This window comes from Talpa occidentalis, unplaced genomic scaffold (assembly GCF_014898055.3).
Source record: "Talpa occidentalis isolate TD23 unplaced genomic scaffold, MPIMG_talOcc4v2.1 talOcc4.10, whole genome shotgun sequence".
NCBI lineage: Eukaryota > Metazoa > Chordata > Mammalia > Eulipotyphla > Talpidae > Talpa > Talpa occidentalis.
This window is the reverse complement of record NW_023600993.1, coordinates 8,196,383-8,215,957: the sequence shown is the minus strand read 5'-3', so window position 1 is coordinate 8,215,957 and position 19,575 is coordinate 8,196,383. Positions and strand designations below refer to the sequence as shown.

Genomic DNA, 19,575 nt, shown 5'->3' with positions numbered 1-19,575 from the left:
GGCATCCCCCCTCCACTCCCCAGCAAATTATTACTGAGCAGCCAACAGGCTCCTCGGAAACTCTTCACGAGGACAGCCTGGCAGGGTGACCCCGCCTCTCCCTCAGCCCAGGCCAGCAGGGGGTGTCAGGAGGGTCTTCAGTTTCACACTCAATATCTGTCTGAGGCCGCTGGGCAACAATTCGTGTGCAGTTGAAAAAATCTGCTGCCACCTCTCCCAGAAGGCCTCTCCCCCAAGGAAGGATCCCAGTGACCATTCTACACAAAAACAGTCCCGGGTTCCCTGCATCTTCTGAGGACAAGCTCCTGGGCACCAGCTGCCTGGCCACTAGGGGGAGCGCGCTACGGAGATGCCGCTGTGTGCACGTGGCGCGTGCCCTGGGTCCAGAGGAAGGTGGAGGGTGCAGACCTCGGCTGCCCTTGAGCACGCGTCCCTATCATGGGGGTGCCCGCGCCTCCATGGCTTCAGAAGCAGTGTGCCCGCGACACCCAGTGAGTGCAGTGGACAGCTGGGCCGCCTGGGCCGAGTCAGGCCCCAACTGCAGGTCTGCCTCACCCAACCCAGGGGTGAAACTCAGAGGCCGGCCTTTTCCTAGAGCCTCCTCCTCCCTGCCCCTGCTCCCCTGTGTCTTTTCTGCCATGTTTGGGGTGGGGGTAAGGGACGGGTCTTGCAACGTACTTGGATCTTCCAAATCTTATGGCAGAACTGAGTCTCCAGCATGCTGTGTCCCAGATACTGTCTGCGTCCTCCCTGTACAGAATGGGGCTGCGTGGACCCCAGGGCGAAGAGCATGCAGTACCGTAGTACTTGGGGTCCATCAAGTAACTAAAGAGGGACATGACCCAAGAGAATTCCTACAGGAGCCCCTGAGAGCAACAAGTCTGGTTCTGAAGGGACAGACCAGACCACAGGAAACGACACAGCGCTGTGCAGGCTTCCCCATACGGACTCACCTGGCTGGGAACTTTTGGTGCTGCGGCCTATGTTGCTAACGATCAAGAGGTCCATTATAGGCTTACAATGGCCCACAGACCAGTCTGCGTGGAGAGTCAAGAGGCCTGGGGTGGTCCCCCAATTTGGCTTAGGGGTCACTTACTTGTGCAGCTGAGTTTCCCGAGTAGAATGTGGAGCTGGGCCCCCACGTTAAGTTTCTCCTCTGAGAGTGGCACAGAGCAGTCCTTCCGGCAGGCCAGGCTGGGGGATGGCTGTTCAGTAAGTTCGAGGTTCCAGGACTGATCGAGGAGTCAGGTGGTTGGGGTGGGGTCCACCAAGAGTTATGGGAAGATACACTAGTCCCAACAGGTGGGAGAGACGGAGGATAAATGGCTTTTAAAAGACAAGTTCTAGGTTCCCAGGAACCTGGCATTTCCACTGCAGACAGCTGGTTTGTGGTCTCAGCTTCTCATCAGGGAGCATCTTTGTGCATTCCCGAGAAGCCCGAGGAATGTCCAGGAGGCTGTGTTTGCTCTGTGTGGGACCCCTCCACATGCCGTGGCTCTGCCCAACGGGAATCATGGCCAGGGGTGATCTTAGTGTGTGCCTAGTCGGAAGGTTCTCCGCCCGGGAGAGAAGGGCCAGGGAAAGCCAGATGAGGGCTGGGGCCAGGGCAGGCATCTTCTATCTAGCTGTTCCCCAGTTTTGGTTTCTTTCATGCTGAGCAGCCTAATGGCGGGCCACCAGTTTTGCTCCTTCAGGGTAAGGCCCAATTCCTAGGTGGGCTTTCCGCAGTTTCCGCGACGGTTCATCCCTGCAGACTTTTGCACACACCTCACCACGCACTTGGCACACACTATTCTGCCCGCCACAGAGACTATCACCTCCACGCCTTTGCAGGTGCAGTGTCCGCTCAGCCAATTCCACGCGGCTGCCCCGAGGTAAGTCAGACATAGATCCCACCCGAGAAGCTCGGAGTCCAGCTGGGAAGATGACACGGACCTCCCTATGGCAGGTCCAGAGCCCAGGTACGAAGGAAGGACGCACGCAGCACAGGGCATGCTCACCTGTTGCTGGAGATATAGGGGCAACTTCTTGGTATGGTAGTGCCACTGGGAACCCAGTGCCTGAGCCTGACCACAGGAAATGGACAGGAATGGGGGTTTGGACCACTCCCCACTGGTGCAGCTTGCTTTGCACCTCCAAATTTAAACTTTCCCCCTCCTAGGTATGGCCTGGAATGTAGTCAGCTCTGATAACTGAATGGTCTGCTAATGGGACTTTCTCCTGCTGGGAGCTCTGGGCTTTGGCTGGCTGGGCCAGCGGCTGCCTCCTCCTCATTAATCCAAGCTCAGTCCCTTGGGCTGAATGGGGTTTTATAAGTCAACTCTGAAGCCAACGTAGGCAGTGACTGAAACAATTTATTGGCATAATTACTATCTTTAGGGGGTTCCTGCCTACTGCATGTCAATGTAGAAAATCCTCTTCGAAGCAGTTTCAGGAGAAACCCAGAGGGCCACAACCCCAAGGGCCCCCAGGCTGTGAGAACAGCCTGAAGGTGGAATCCTGCCTACATCAAGCTGCCAGAGAACTTGGACCTCCAGTTCCTCGCTGAGCTTCCTCTCAGCTCCTGCGAGGTTCCTGAGGATGAACTCAAGTTCTTGATTATCTGGCCTGAGAATACAGCGCAGCAAGAGGTGCACACCACCCTTGAAGGCCCAGCCCCGTCCTCTAGAGACACCACCCAGCTGGAGGGAACACTCACAAGCTACTCAGGTGGGTAGCCTGCTCCCCTGGGCCCTGGCCGTGTCCTCAGGCAAATCACTTAACCTTTCTTGGCCTCATTTTCCTTGCCTGCAAATCACTGGTGGCAAGAAGTTGCATAGAAAACATATTCAATAAACTTGTTACTAGTATCCTATCGCCCAGGCCAACCCTGGCCCAGGCCAGAGCCTTTCTCAGATCCTTCCTTGTGAATTCTTAAAATACACAGATGTAAGTCCTCTAATTAGGAAAGAAATAGAGGTTTGCCATGAAAAGCTTGAGGAGAGACGGCAATGGAGGTGATGCTGAGTTTGGACGGCTTGGTAGGGACTCTGCATACATCAATTCTCCCAACAGCCCTAGTGGGGAGCCACAATTATCTCCACTTTAGGGGCAGACACCAAGGCACAGAGAGGTTAAGTAACGTGCTTGAGGTCCCAAAGCTGGTAGACAGCAGAGCCAAGGCTCATTCCACTGGCGTGGCTTCAGAGACCTTGTTTCTCTTTACTGTATCTGTTCCCGAAGAGGGAAAGAGTTCCAGCACGCGGTGGCTGCTGACTGCTTTATGGCCACTCTTACCGTACACACACAACAACCATGTGTGCGCAGACACACCTACTACTTTGCCTAAGTATACAGCGACGTGACACCCACAGAGCTCCAAAGAGGGCAGGGCGCCCAGTCTGAAGGGCCGTTCACACTTGGCTCTGCAGCTTGGCCAGGGCGTGTGAACAGCCACTGACTCCCCAGGTGACTGGGAATGAACTATTGTGTCAGGGCGTGGCCAGGGCAAGTAGTGCCACCTCAACGCTTGTACACGCCTTCTAAGGGGACGTGTCTCAGCTTTCCGTGGGCATGTCCCCATCAGGGCACTGTCCCTGTGCTCCTGCTGGGAGGGGGGTGAGTGCTCCATCTCGTTGTCAGAGCCAAGTCTCCCTGGGGGAAGGCTGTGTCAAGTTCACTGCTACACAGGCTGTGTCACATCCCCCAACGTCGAGTATTCCCACCTTCTTTCAAAAGCCATCTGAGGAGGTACCGGTGGCATTCAATTGCTTTCTTTCCAAACACTTTGTGACGAAGATCTTCAAATACACAGACAAGTTGGAGACCCTGTACCATCAACACCCACATGCACTGGCGGCTACGCGGACATTCTGCTTCAGCTCTCCGGTGGCACAGCTGTCCACCCCCATGCAGCGGCCAGTCCATCTCGTTTTGAAAACGCACTTGAAAGCACACCGCAGGCACCAGCACGCTTCTCACCACATGCTCTAGCACACACACTGGCATCAATGATTCCATGATGCTAGTGCTTTTTTCTTTTCTGAAGGTGAGACACGCACAGACCTTAAACGGACCATGCCAACTGTCTGCCAGCTCCACTGCCAGCCCAGGTCCCTCCCTAAATGAGATCACAACTGCCCCCAGTTCCCCGCACTCCTACCCACAGCCCTGTCCACCCCTACCCCAGGGACCATCACTAAGCCATTCTGACAATTTTCACCACAATTTAAGCATTTTTTTCAGGACAGTTTTATTGAACTCTAACTCCCATGCCACAGAAACACCCACTTAAGGAGCGCACACAAGTCAGTGGTTTTTCACATATTCAGAGCTGGACAACCCTCGCCACCCATTTCAGAGCACCCCCACCCTGGAGGCCCACACGCAGGTGCAGCTGCACCACCAGGCCCTCGCCTCTGCCTCCCCCACACAGCACTGTGCCCAGCACGTCACCCCAGCCAGCTCGTGCCCTGCACGTCTCCAAAATCCATCCATGCAGTTGTGTGAGCAGCAGCCGCTTCCTCTAGTGCCAAGAAGCATGCCATTGCAAGACCGATCCACCGCAGGCTCATTTCCCAGTCAACAGGCATTTGGCCTATTTCCAGTTCAGGGTGACTACAGACATACGTATCCAACAGCCACACTGAGGACGTTTTACTTTTTCTTAGGATTTGTACATTTCAACGCACACTGTGTGGCCAATGGCCACACTGTGGCCCTGGGTGGAAGCCCCTAAACCACCAAGAAAAGTGAGCTACAGACTCCATGGGAAAACCAGGAGCTTCTGACAACTGCCAACGCTGTCAGATGGGCCTGCTTGTGTCCACAACACTGACAAAGAGTGGGAAATGACAGGGCTGAGTGTGAACCCTCCTGGCTTCCAGGCAGGTACAGAGAATCTGAACAAATGCTTTTCTGGACAGAGCGGCAAGCCCTCTGCATGGTTGGGAAGGGAAGCATAAGAGACACACTCTGGCTCCAACAGCACAGCAGAGCAGCTTTGGGAAGTGCAATGTCAGCCAGACTCCCCGACCCCCCTCCTGCTGGAGTGAAGACTGGTAGTGCTTCCCTGACAAGCAGGCTCTCCCCATCACACACACCCCGCCCTGGGCAGGTGAGGCCCAGCTGCACTGCCCAGGCTGGACCCCTAAGCAGGCCACACTCTTTCCTGACTCCAGGCTCTTGACATAGGTCCCTGCTCCTGAACAATGCCCCCCACATTTGCTCCCACCCTGCAGGCCTTAACTGTCACTTCCTCTAAGCAGCCTCCCCAAACACCCCAAACTGCCTTAGACTCAACGTCTTCTACACATTTCTTTTGGGGACAAAGTTTGGCCCTTTCTGCTGGTTGCACACCCAGAGTGTCCCGCCCTGTGGCCCACCCACTGCTCCACTGTCCTGGCCTGGGAAGCCCGTTGCATGCTCTGTCTGAGCGAGTTAGTAAGGGTGATGAGAATGACACCACACCTTCCATGTCTACCAGGGAGCCCCTGGAGCATGGTACTTAGTAGGTGCTCAGTGAGCAGAAAGCTGGAAGTCACCTGAGGCTGAGAGCAGAGAAAGGATCAGAGCAGAGCAAGAGTTGAGGTGCAAGCGCCAGGGCAAACTGGCCAAGCTGGGTGGCTCTGTGGAGGGGCCATAGGAACAGCCACTGGCCAAGGGGCTTTCAAGGGGACATCAACAATGAGGACAAGTTAGAAATGGGCTCCCAGGCAGGAAGAGGATGGCGCCCCAAACTGACCCAGAAGCTGCTGGGCGAGCGGGTTGGGGCTGCAGAGGGGACCTGGGCAGTCCCTTCCCGAGAACAGTTCTGTGCTCATAACTTGGGCAAACTCAAGGACGTACATGGAGGGGGTGGGGACCTTCACCTGCTGTGGGCATCATCTCTGCATCTGTTCCCTGAGCTGCCTGTGCCCAAGGGCAAGTGTCAATGTGCCGACCCCAGGCCCACCAGGCCCACAGATTTCCACGACATCAGTGTCTTTTTACCCTGTCTAGGCCCCAGATTGTCCAATACATCCTTTTCATACAGCCTGGACCCCCACAAAGCCACCTATCTATCTACACTGGGGGTTATCTGAAGTTTTCTAAGGGAAATTTTGACATGACAGGATTTCTATTTTACTTGCTGTCTTCCGAACACACCCCTAGAAACGCACTGAGGGATGTTCATTGTAAGAAGAGAGGGAATGGTACCCCATTTCATACAAAGAGAACCTAAGGTACAGACAGATTGGGCAACTTGCCTGACATCACACAGCCAACACATGGAGGATGTGGTGCCTGAGCCCAGGGCTGGAATCCCACACCCTGCCCTTGTTCTCAGGACCTCCTGGACACTGACCTGATACTGAGGCTGCAGACTTCTCTCCAGGACTGACGTGGCAGGTCCTATAGGGAGAGCGGGCTCCTGTGCTGCCATCAATGGCCTCTTTCTCCCTCGAACTGATGTTTTCCTTCATCTTAAATGGCTCTCTTGCTTAAAGAACACCGACTACTTTATAAGCCTCAGTTTGCCCTGGATGGTCAGAGGGGCCACAGCAGCAGAGAAGGACACAGATAGTGTGCCCTGGTTTCGGATACTGCCTCCCTCCTGTGTGCAGCTTCGTGTTCAAACGGCTCTATGAGGAACCACAACTACAGCAATGGTTGTGACGCCACCTGGCAAGACAGGCACTCTATGGATGCCTCTACCACTGGTTTAGATCCTAAACTGCCAGGATCACATGGTCACTCCTCTGCTCAAAACCCATCAGCGACTCCCTACTCCTGGACACTAGGGTCCAACCCCTCCGTGATTTGTGATTTGAGATGTTCTGCCATTCCAGGTCCACTGTGTGTGCCCACACCCAAGGACATGCCCACCTTGGAGCCCTGGCCAAGGGAGCAGTCCCTGCCCACCAACTGTCACCCACTGGCTAAGTTCTGCTCCTCCTTCCACAGCTCATCAGCCCACTGTCTGCAAACCAGAGCAGAAGCCTCTTGCTCCCATTTCTGGAGGGGCCACAGCTCCAGGGTTAGGCACACCCAGACCCATACCCCACGCCGCCCCAAACCCTGTACATGTGTGCCCCTCCCACAGTGGCATGAAGTCTGTGAGTCACATCCCATGCAGGGCAGACACTTGATAAGCTGCTACTGCCACCGTCACCATTGATACTGCCACCAAAACCCTGCAGGGGAGACTGGAAAGAAAAATGTCACACACAGGCTTAGTGGCGCCAGAGGAACAAGCCAGTCACCAGCCAAAGCCCCCGTGGAAGAGGTATTCCAACCACCGACTGCACTGAATACTGCGACAGGTGATGCTGTTCAGGACACATCCAACGTAGAAATGTGGAAACTGAGGCTCAAAGAGCTGAGTGATTTGCCAAAAGTCACACAGTAAGCAAGACCCAGATCATTGAGGTAGATAGGGGACAAAATGCCAATCCTCTGCCTTGACCCCCTGCCATCTCAAGCCCCTGTTCAGTGATCTGCATTGGCCTCCGCCGAGTGCTGAGGACTCAGGCCACGTGTGCTGGCCCCAACCCCACCACCTGGTGCCTGCTCAACAGCGCCGGGTTACCTGGGAGTGGCTGGAACACACCATGGTTCTCCACCTCAACTGCCAAGTCAAAGTGGGAGCAGTCGCTCAGGGTGACCACCTCGCTGGCTCCACCAGGCATGAGGCCGTTGATCCTCAGTGGCAGCTCCAGGATCTGGCCCACCCGAGCCTCCACCTGGCAGGGGGCAAACTCCATGCTGCTGGGCTCGATCACGTACACCTGGAGGGCAGGGGCACAGGCTGGGGTCATTGGCCTCCAAGGGAGAGGACCGGCCTGCTGCTCAGATAGATGAAGAACTGCTTTGTGCTGGACACCGAGAACACATCAATGAGGAGAGGGAGCTGGGGTACATGATGGAGTGTGCTGGCACTGGGGCGATGTTCAGGGACAGACTACCAGGGAAGGCGTCTCTGCGCTGACACAGGAGCTCAGACCTAAGCGTCATGTCAGAGGCAGTAGACCAAGGAGAAACACACTGGGAAGAAAAGGTGACCCATGCAAAGGAGCTGAAGCATGTGCCACCAGCTCAGCCTGTGGGAGGCCAGTGTGTCTGCAGTGTCCTGAGTGGGGGTAGAATGGAAAGAGCTAGAGTGTAAGAGGCAGTAGGCCAGGTCACGTGGGCCATGGCCAGGATGGTTTTCACTACAGTCGAGTGGGGAAGTCTTTGCGGGTTCCCGTCAATCTGGCCTCCATGGGAAAGTCACAGTCAGGTAGCAAGTGAAGAGGCTGCTGGGAAATCCCACCCAGCGAGAGAACACATGATGGCATCCTGAACTGGGGTTGGTGAGAATGAACAGCTCACCGGACAAACGACCAGGTGGCTGTATCGGGCGAGAAGGGGCACCACCCATGACACCAAGAATGACACAAAACAAAACCGACCTGACTCCAGCTCTGCTCTAAGGCACTGCTAGCTCATCTAAGCCTCTCGCCTCTGGGCACCCAGGCTCTGCTACAGCCTCGCTGACCCATGAAGAAGCTGGCATGGAGGCTGCGGAGGCGGGGTCAGCTGGCCACACTCACTGCCTCTCCAGGAGTGTCCTCAAGCCTTCAGGTTGAGTAAACGGGTGAAAGGTGGTACATTTACTGAGACAAGGAAGCTTGTGGGGGTGGGGAAAGGCAGGACAGTCAGTTAATCCAAATAAGTGACAACCATATTGTAGCGAAAGGGTCTCCATTACACCCCTCTTTATGAGAGGTAGATCTCGTGTGTGTGGCCAGCAATAACGAGAGCAAATGTTCAGCCGCGCCCCAAACAACACAAGGTCGGGATCAAACGCATTGCGTACCTAAGTTCTGCCCTAAATGAGGCAATAAAAGGGGACAAGGTGGGGGTCAGGCATCAGGAGACCGTCAGGAGGGGCAGGTACGGGCTGGGCTACAGCTTTTGCGAACTGAATTGGTCTTGGTCCCAGGTCACTCAGGAGCAAAAGCCAGGATCCAATGCAGGTAGTTCCTGACTTCGTACCTCAACAGGGAAGAGGGGAAAGGCACCTGGGCCAGGAGTCTGAGAGTTTCCCTTTCACTGTGAATTCATAAGCCCACACCCAGAGGCCCTGCCAGGTGGAAATCCCTATTTCCAGGTCAAGAGAGTTGTCTATACCGACTCTCTTGTTACTGTCTGGCTCCCCTTCCAAAAACTCCATCTGTCTTGGCCTTGGCCCTTCTGGTCCCATCCCCTGCCAAGGGTCAGATGCCAGCCCTCTCCCTAACCTCGCTGGCCATGAGCTGCTCAAAGCAGGGCTGGGGCCTGACAAGCCAAGCACTCACCTGCTACCAATACCAAGTACAAGATCAAGGGCTGAAACTAAGCCAGAGGGCTGGTTAAGAGGGGATGGCTAGAGACCACCATCCAGAGCACCCCGCTCCTCTGGAGTTGTCCTGGCCCCTGGGGTCTCACCTTCATCTCGCCAAAATGTAGTGGGTTCTGCACATCATGTGCCTGGATCACACTGAGGCCAGTGTCGCTGCCTGTGGTCATCACACCTTTGACGGTGACCGTAGCAACCACGTAGTTTGATGAAGACCAGCTGAAGTTCCCACTCCCACCATGGGCCTGGGGAGGAAAATACCCATCAGATGAGCCCACCTGCCCACTCTCTCACACATTCAAACCCACTCACCTCCCCCCCAACACATATTCTTTCTCTCTCTCTCTCTCTCACACACACACACACACACACACACACACACACACACACACGATCTACATTCCACAGCACCTGGAAAAACATGGCACTGGTCAACATCTTGCTGGAGGCTCCCCCTCCACCCCATCTCCTTTCTGAGCCTTATATTCTGGAGACCTCGTGACCGACATATGTACGCATGTGCCTGTGACAGTGGCCCAGAACCCAGGGGGCACCCCTGGCCTCAGCAAGGAGAGGGAAGGCCCTGCCGTGGAGCCAGGTGCAGGACGCTGCTCCCCTGACCAACACTGCCTCCCTGCTGGCTCACCCCCGTGGCTCCCAGGCACCTGCCACGGTGGCCACAGCAGGGGCCTCCACCCCAGAGCCCTCGAGGGGCCAGGAAGGCCACACACCTGAGTGGGCACCATGACAAATCACAAAGGAAGCCTGAGCCAACACCGAGTTGAGAAGTCCGCAGAAGGAGCCCTCAGCTCCCCTCTCCCCAAAGCGACAATGGACAGGACGGTGGCAGTTAATGGCAGTTATAGCCCCCAGCAGGAAGGAAAGTTTCCCACCAGTCCAGCAATGAGTCCAACCAATGGACATGCAGTGCCTCAGCCAATGAGACGTGGCCCCCAACTGGCCCTCCAACGAGTTTCCCTCTATCTCTTGACAACATCCTCAGGCCTCCCTCCTTCCTATAAAAGCCTCCCATCTCGATTAACCACCCCTCGGGATAGCTCTCTGCTTGAATTGTTTAATAAAACTAATTATTAGATCTTCAAATTAACTCAAGTTAAATATTTTTTTTAATCCACAAGCAGCAGGTGCCAGGGTACAGACAAAACACCTGTCACAACCGCCACGGAACAGGCGGGGACTGGTGGGGACTGTGAAGGCCGCGAGGGAGCAGGCCATGGAGAGCATCAATTGCTCCGACCCAGGCCAGAGGACACGTACATGTCAGAGACCGAGAAGACTGGCCCGCTCACAGGTGGGAGGCCTTGTCCCTTGAATTTCACATTTACCTGCTTGGGGAAAACAATCATTTTATATAAAAGCAAATGTGAGGTTTGATCTATCTTTCTAAGTTTTCTGTTTTCACATTTTCCCCCCTCGATTACCAAAATGCACTGCTGTGATGGAAACCTCGGAAAATACAGTAGATTCTTTGACTTAAAATTGGCTCTGACCACAAGAGGGCAATATGGAAAGGCAAAGACTGGAGGGAAAGCCCCAAGCCCAGGGAGACACCCAGAGGCAGGCCCGCAGGCACCGCCAGAGGATTACCTTGATGGTGTACTGATAGGCCCCGGTCTTTGGCTGCCAGGGAAACGTCAAGATGCCGGGATACAGGGTGATGGGGACATGAATTTCCACCTCCTGCTGGTTCCACACAGGCACCCGTAACGTATGGACTCCTCCATCCTACAATTGGCGAGAGCACCACATGTCACCATGACAACCAGGCTGTCCATTCCCAGTCAACCTCCCTGGGGACTGGATCCCAAAAGACTTTGTGGGGGACAGAAGGAAGAAGCCACCTGTCCTGCAGCCTGCTCTCTCAACAGAGACAGCTCTCCATGGTTCAGTAAGAGCCACTCAAGTAGATGCTGGACTTTACCCCCACAGCGGCCCAACCACCATGGACACAGTGATCCTCACTTTACAAATGGGGACACCAAGGCAAGGGACACTAAAGCACCTCACCCAGAGCCCCGGCTGCAGTGGCAGACGGCTGGAGAAATGGCTGCTGGACGCTTCCGGCTGTGGCCCATGCCTCTTGTGGGTCCGTGATGCCTTGTGCAGGCAGGAAGATGAGGACCCACCAACCTTCCTGTCAGTGAAAGGTCACTCCCACCTGAACTGACTGGCCTCCTAAACACAGGGGTGGGTGAGGGGTGGTAAAAAGATTTAGGAAGACCAGCAGCCTCACAGCTCGAGTGCTCAAGGCTCCCAGTGGGAGCACAGCTGGACAAACAGGGTCAACACTGTCCCAAGGGTTTCTAGCCCCAGAAGGCACAGACCCATTTTCATAGGCATCCGTAAAGGCAGAGAAAGATGGGGCCCAGTGTGGAAACAGGGGGCAGGGAGACCCCAAAGGCCCAGTGCCCAGGGACCCTGTTGAAAGGGTACATTTCTATTGTGCATTTTCTCTCTTCTCCTCCCCCTACCCCCACTTGTCTTCTTCAGGGTCCCAGCAGCCCAGAAATCAAGGACTAGCTGTCACAGCTTAATGCCAAGTGCCTCGCGGGAGGTACTGGCAGGAAGAACTAGCTGGTGTGGGCCCTGGTCACAGCACACTCTGCAAGAACCAGGTGCTGGCAAAGACCTTGACAAGGTGCACCCTGCTAAGAGGAAAGCAGCCCACCTCCCTGGTGACCACCTCGCCGGGCCTGAGAGGGGCACTGCAGTCGCCACTTCTCAGCTCACCCGCACCTGATCAAGCCGCTTTCTTTATACCAAACCTCGAATCACTGTCGGGCGATGAGTGGTAAGACCCTGGCCTTTGATAACACGGTGAGTCCAGAGAGGGGACCCACGGCTCCTATGAGAGCAGCACAGGTTGAGTCTGGGGACCCGAGTCCTGGAGTCTCGGCTCGCTGGGGTTGTTAGCTCTGCCTGAGGAGGGCCCAAGGGTGCATGCAGGGGTGGGGGGACACCCACTTGCCTGGTCCACCACAGAGGTGAGGGCTGCCTCAATGGCTGTCTGGCCCCTCTTTATGGTCCTCACATGATGGTAAGAGCCATTCTGAGAAGAAGAGAGCACCTCAAAGAATTCAGGAGGAAGCATGGTCTCGATGCGGATGTTCTGGAAGGTAAGGAGGGTGGGTAAGGAGGGCGCTTCTGGAGAAACTCAGGAAACACAGGGAAGAAGCCACATGACCCAAAGCAGCCCAGGCCCAGACTCTGTAGAGTTATGGGTATTCCTTGCCCTGCAGAGAGAAGGCTCCAACAGAGCAGGCAAAGATGGCCTCTCAAAGTTCTCAGCCAATGAGAAGGGAGCAGGAGGCAATAGGCAGTCACCTCTCCCCATTCCCTCCCCTCCTGCCTCCTCTCTTCACCTCAGCCTTAGGGAGGACGCACACTTAGAGGCTTGCAGGGTCTTGACAACCCTGCAGTGTCTCTCGTGGACTTGGCACCACCAGGAAGCACCCCAAATCAGCCTGCCTGCGTGGGGGCCCCTGCAGCTTTGGGGCTACAATCAGGCAGCTGCTCCAGGACACCCATCCCACCTCATCCCCCAACAGGTCCCAAGTTGGGCACTCACGTCTGACAGGTAGACCTTGTTGCCAGACTTGTCAAGCACTTCAACGGTAATTTCGTATAGGCGGCCGGTCTCCAGCACCCACCTGTCACCGGGGTGGACTGTAAACCCTGCAACACGATGGGCAGCAGAGGTGACCACTCCAGCCACAGGGCACGCCGTGGAGGGAGAGGGGGAGATGGCCCTGTCGCCTGTTCCCACATTCCACACCAGACCGGCTGCTCCTGACCCCGTGACAGCGTGCGCCTTCTCATCGCAGGACCACTGTCCCCACTGTCCCCTCTACCCACAAATGAGCAGCTGCTGAGAAAACCCACCCCAAATCTTCCAGATGCCTCTCTCCCATACTCAATTATTCAATACACTGCTGTCCTGTCACTGCCTGCCTGCCGGTCTCCCCCGCACAACCAGCTACAGGGCCCCCCAACTTCCTCTCCCTTGAAGTTCTGTGTCCAATATAGGCCAGACAGACGAAAGGTACGAAACAAACGTTTCTGAGTAAATGAAGCTCCTAAGACACACAGAGCCACCGGGCCTGGCGTCACTACCTTGTCAATGTGGGTCTGTGCCCGATGGCAAAATCATCTGCAGCTCACAAGGGGACCCTGGGGCTTCCTGCACTTCAAACACTCTCATGCCTGAATGTTCCCAACAGGTGAGTCAACTCAGAACAGTTTCCTCAGTGACGCAGGGGACACAGGTGTCCTGGACATTCAAGCCTTAGCCGTTCCCCCCCAAAGTCTCCGTGGTGGCCGATTCCCCTCCCCTTTTCTTGCCAAACGTCTATCCTCCTCTCCCCCTACCCAAGACATCTGCCAACTGTCAAGTCACCTTAGGGGCCTCTCTGGAAACCAAGCTTACCCTCCAAACACCCAAAACTAAGTCATGTCTAGCCAGAGTCTTGGTATAAAAAGGAGGCAGAGGGTCTCCCCGGTGGTACAGCGGGTTGAGCACAGCGCTGTGAAGCTGACTGCAGCCTCTGCAGCGTGGGTTCAATTCCCGGCCAGTGAGATTCCCACATGGCGCGGCAGACCTCTCCCGTCTTGCCCGCTGCTCCCCTCAGCAGTGTACTTCGGTCCTTCTGCCTGTTCTGCTCCCTGCTCTGTCTCTGGTGAATTCTCTCACCCTCCTGCACCTCTGACCTGTACCCCAGCCAGTGCTTGTACAAATAAATAAATATTAAAAAAAAAAAAGAGGCAGAAACCCCCCCCCCCAACTTGGCCTAATCCCATCTAGGTCTAGGGAGAGGCCTGGGGGTCTGGCAGGTGCTGGTGGCCCTGGGCCTCGCGACTGATGGGACTCTCCAGAGTGGAGCATTTTCTGGGAAGCAGCTGCTTTTACTTTTTTCCTTTAACACCTGTCATCACAATTGAGCAGCATCTAGCAGGGCCCAGGTGCCCATGCTTACCTAGGTACCCGGGTTCAACCACGTAGATGGTGCTGTTAGGCAGCCTGGACGCACCCTGCATGCGGATACCTGTGTTCTTGATTAAGGCACAAACACAAGACAGCCAACCAGTCAGCCAGTGGGTTCCAGCTTGGCCAGGAGGCCCGATGACCACTGTCACTTGGTGGAAGAGGGGACGAAAACTCGCTGTGAGGCTGAGCGGGTCAGCTGCTTGGCAGAATCAGAGCCCACACCATACTTCCCACACTAGCAGAGAGGGGAGGTGGGGGGTCTCAGCAAGGGGCACTGTAGACCACACAGGGCACAGCAACAAGTATGGTACCACCCACATGCCAGTGAGCAAAGTCCTGGCCAAGCCCCAGGGACAAGAAGGTCCTGGAGGCAAAGAGCCGGCTCCGAGCCCACCCCCTCCACCGGGGCACCTCTCCAGTGAGTCACAGCAGAGGTGAGCCATTCTACTCAGCCACGCTGCTATTTTGGTTCTTTTATGATTTTCAGACCTTGAGGAAAAACAGGGCTATTTTTAGCTCAGCCAAGATTTCAGTGAGAAAAATGACTTTCCACAGCAGCTCTCCCACACGCAGCAGACACGCTGGCCCTAGGAAAGGATACTCCTGTGGCCCAGGACGAGGCTGGTCTGTCCCAGCTGCACTGCAGTGACAGTGGAGGTATCCTCGGCCAAGACAGCCACAGGCCGGCCCGTGTCGCCCTTGGGGCCCCGGATGTCGTTCTGCAGCTGCAGCTCATACTGATCCGAAGGCATTGAGAGTTCTGGCCAGCCCGAAACAAAAAAAAAAAAAAAAAAAAAAGAAGGGAGTGAGAGAAGGGGAACCACAAGCCAATGACTCCCCTGATTCTGGACCCTGCCGTCAGCACTGCAGCGTGATTATTTTTTTCTTAATTTGTCCCAGAGAATTTAAATTGCATTCTTCTCCATGCCTGTGGATAAAGTGGATACTCACCGTGGATCTTCAGAGGCAATCACTTTTCTGTGACTGCTGTAAGCTACTGTTTTTTGTGTTTTTTTTTTTGTGGGACCCTCGCTGAGTGGTTGGGGATCGAGCTGGCTCTGCAGAGGCTGTGGGCAGCCTCGCAACCCAACGCTCAACCGCTGCACCACCAGGGGAGGCCCTGTAAGCTACTGTTTTAAAACGCCTGAGATACTAATGCCAGAGCCCTCTCTGTGCTTTATCACAGAAGCACGTGAGCTTGTTAGACAGCAGCTGAAAGATCAGTGCATGTTGTTTTACCACAGTAAACCACGGGGGCACCTGCCGTGACCGCCAAGCCGAGCCAGAGGCCCACCTGTGATCTTTCCTTGCCTGATCTTCTGCACCTTGTAGTGAATGGAGGTCCCCACCATGAGGTAGACATCGTAAGCTGGGTTCAGAAGGATGTTCTCCAAAATCAGCAGCCTGACCTCCGCAGGGTGCACGTTCTGGACACAAAAAAAAGGGTAGAAAGGTCAGGTTGAGAGGAGCTGGGGTGAGAGAAAGAGAATCTTCAGAACTTTTGGCATGGTTGTGTAGGAGCAGGAAAGGGAGGAATGAGAAACCAAGATGACACTCAGGGCCACAAGTCCAAACCTACACCCCAAAGGAGCTCCGCATGCGTAGAAGGTGAGCATTCGGACCTCACGGCCAAAACACACCAAACACGTCACATTACATAACGTGATTACAGCCCAACATGCAATAGTAACAACCAACCAGAAAGAGAAACGAGTGCTAGGAGTGCAGCCCATGGAGAGTGTGGCCCCCAGGGGCCCAGGACATCTCCCCACGAAAGGCCCAAAGGCCAAGGCGGTTGGGAAGCAGAGCGAGACAACCCTGACGATGAAGAGAGGGTGTGAGTCTTCTGACAGCACAGCCCTGCTCTCCCTCCCCTGCCCGCCTGGCACCCCACCAGGACCCCCTTATTAGGAAACACCCTACAGACCTCAAGGGAGAAAGGTCGACTGTCTTGAGCCCAGCACCCCCTTGGGTGACCAGCTCCTACATGGGCCTGCACCGTGACTAAAAGTTGGAGAAAACTGATGGCAAAGAGGTCCACAGGAATGCAAACCCTTTTCTCTAGGGCAGGCTCAGTCCCTCTCGACCATCACCCCAGTGATGCTGACTCACTGCTCTGGACTCAACCGTTCCCTGGTCTGCAATGTGGATTCTCCTTTGAACGGGAGGCCACAGGTTTCCTCGCGGCACCGTAAATTACATAATGCCCAGCACGGCAGGCAGGGGAGCCTCTGTTCCGTGCTGGCCACCACTCTCTAAGTGTGACTCACAGTGTCCAGGCCAACACACCCAGCTCTGGACTCACACCCCAGCTTCCCACTTCATGAACCCTCACCACAGGTCTCACTTCCACTGGGAAACGTGCTGGGGCTGAGCAGGACAGCCACCTAGTCCCACCCAGGCAGCCCAGCCCTCTGGCGCCGCCCACCTTGTAGACGGCCTCCTGGATGCGCGCCTTGAGCCTGGAGCTCCCGGTCTTCATCCCCGACACCAGGATGGTGTCTCCCTGCTTGGCCGCCTTCTCCATCTCCGAGATGTAGGAGGGAGGTATGTATGTAGACTCCAAGAAAGTGAGGATTCTGGAAAAGGAACATGTTGTCAGACCTGATGTTTGGAACTGAAGCACCTAACACCACCCATGGGCGCCTCTCAGTAGGTGCCAGGTGCCGAACCAGGTCATGTCTCCCTCAGTGGCAGTGCTTAGAAACGTGCCCCCAAAACTTCCTTTATCAGGAAAAATGTGAAAAATCCAGATTCTTGGCCCCTGGTTCAGACCTCTGCACAAGACCTGGGACCCTGCATTTTGTCTAAATTCACATGTGATTATGACAAACACTGAAACTTGAGGACCCCCGACCTGCTCAGTGGCAATGCTGCATTCTCACAGACGTGAAAGGTGAGGGCCACTAAGAAGCAGGCCCCCAAGATGCCAGACTGCTCCAGGGCGGGGTCAGCAATGCCCACCGGGTCCCCCAGGAGCACCTGCTGCCTTCCAGCCCGCCCCCGCCCCCAGCTCCTGCCTCTGGGAAATGACATGACCCCCCAAGCATCAGGAGTGGGGGTGCAGGTTGTGGGGAGGAGTGTGAGGAGTGGGGTGGGGGAGAGAAGTCAGGAGGCAATGAACCTCCCCCCAAAAACGTGGCTGGCGAGCAGGGCCAAGGCCAGGGACCCTTACAGTCTCTTACCTGCAGACTGTGACTTACAATCTGACCACCGCCGTTCTGTCTGAGCAAAGGCAATCTGTGGGACACGCTTTCAGTCTCCCCCAGACCTGCCCAGCACTGCACCACACCGAGATTTATTTCCTTGCCTGACTTTACTAGGTGTGACATGCTGAATTTAATGGAAATGCAGGACACTGGTTCCAACACGCCCTCACGCCTTGCATTTCAGTTGACACTCAGTTCACGTACCAAGTGTGGGGAAACACAATGGGCTCTCAAGGTGGGAAACGGGTTCGGTGGTGCAGAAGGGGGCAGGGAGCCAGCATCCCCTAAGCATTTAGCATCTCGTGTCCTGGCCAAGTGCATCTGTCAGTCAGTGTGCTGACCCCCCAGAGGGCAGCAAAGGAAGCTGGTGCTCAGATGGGCAACATGTCTTAAAGAGGCCACATGTGCCACGGGGCCGGGATGGAGTCTGGCCAGGTGGGCAGCACAGCTTGCACAGGGTCAGGGCTCGTGCACATCTATGTGGAGGTGGCTGTGAGCCAGGCCTGGATGCCTACCTCCTGGAGCCCCAGGCTAGATGTCCAGAGGTACAAATACAGCAGATCGCCAACGCCCCACAAAATACAGATTAACTGCAAAGGGGAAAGAACATCAGGGGGGCACCTGGCAGATACCGCCTCCCCCAGGAGGTGACAGTGAACATCAGAGGAGCAGCAGCCGCATGTGGTGAGATGCCATGAGGAGAACAGTCTCTCGCTTTGGTGACCCTCCCTCCAGAGGCGCGGGGCTCTGCGTCCAATCAGGAGAAAATACCACAGAAACGGAAAGAAGGGACATTCTACAAAATAACCGGACAAATGCCAAGGTCCCAAAAGTCAGAGGCCAAGATACTGTCCCAGGCTGACAGAGACTGAAGACACTCAGCAGGTAAGCTGGGCTGGGTCTTTTGTTACAAGGAATGTAACTGGGATTCTGGCAAAACCCGGATGAGGCCTAAGGATTGGGCGTCTGTGCTAATCTCCCAGTTTTGGCGGCTGTGCTTCGGGCACGCAGGGAAAGACAGACCCTCAGCAGCGGGCAATGCACACTAGAGAAGTGGGAACATCAGGCGGGCGGCCAGCTCTGAATGGTTCGGTGCACTTGCAACTTTTCCGCTGGCTTGTCTGCTGGGATAGGGCTTCCTCTCCCAAAAGGAAATATACTCTTTAAAAATGAACTTAACAAAGCACGAGACAACGGCCCTAATTCTTTAGGGCCACCTCTTACCGCAGTGCATTGTGGGAATCTGAGAACCCGCTGGCCTCCGTGTCCTTCACAATCGTCCAGTCAAAGACCAGCCCCGCCAGGGTGCTGAACGTGTTCCCTGTAAGAGCAGATGGGGGAGGGGACAGAAATGCTGTAGTGAACTCACAGCCAAGGGCAGGGGAAAGAAGATGCCTACCACGCAGGAACCTGTGCCCCTCCCTGCTACCTCAAAGCAGGCTATTGGGGAAGGGAGCCAAGGCTGAAAGGGTCAGGGTCCCCATGTGGGATGGGGTGCAGTGGAGCCAGGCCTGTCCCAGGAAAGCTGTATCTTCCCACTGCACCTCTGGCCTGGCTGCACATGGTAGGTCAGTGCCCCTGGGTCTGTGAGCACTTTACAGACTAGGTGGCAGCTCCTGAGGCTCCTGATAACCCCTATGCAGGGAAAAATGTGGCAGGATAAGGGGCTTGAATGACGCTGGGCCTCCTCCCCACGAAACCCGGCCTGCGGAGCACCCAATCCAACGGGCAGGCAGGTGGCCTCCTCAGAGAGCCCTGACACATACAGTCTGCTCAGTAAGTGATCTGCACAGACAGAAGCTTTGTCATGTCTACACCCAACAGCACGTTTTGACCATGGTAAGCCGTCCTCCCAGCACTCTGCACGTTCAGTGAGAGAGTGGACGGTGAAGCCCACACCAGCGAAGCACACAGGCTGCCAGGGGCTCAGGAAGCTCCTTGCCAACCCAGGAGACCACCCCCTGCTGCGGCATCCCCCTCAGCCCACGGTCCCCTGCACACCCCAGACAAGGAGCTCACTA

At 55.6% G+C, this 19,575-nt stretch overlaps 1 protein-coding gene across 1 annotated transcript in view; it reads right to left on the bottom strand.

The window, feature by feature from the left end:
* Positions 1-19,575, bottom strand: part of NUP210 (nucleoporin 210) — an 86,584-nt gene that overhangs the window by 51,681 nt on the left and 15,328 nt on the right. The window contains exons 4-13 of the mRNA XM_037523765.2: positions 18,779-18,875; positions 16,774-16,924; positions 15,640-15,772; positions 14,947-15,105; positions 14,335-14,403; positions 12,930-13,036; positions 12,330-12,470; positions 10,949-11,086; positions 9,430-9,585; positions 7,550-7,748 (exon numbers count right to left, since the gene is read on the bottom strand). Of these exons, the coding sequence (XP_037379662.1) occupies positions 7,550-7,748; positions 9,430-9,585; positions 10,949-11,086; positions 12,330-12,470; positions 12,930-13,036; positions 14,335-14,403; positions 14,947-15,105; positions 15,640-15,772; positions 16,774-16,924; positions 18,779-18,875 (1,350 nt within the window). The remainder of the gene's footprint in view (positions 1-7,549; positions 7,749-9,429; positions 9,586-10,948; positions 11,087-12,329; positions 12,471-12,929; positions 13,037-14,334; positions 14,404-14,946; positions 15,106-15,639; positions 15,773-16,773; positions 16,925-18,778; positions 18,876-19,575) is intronic.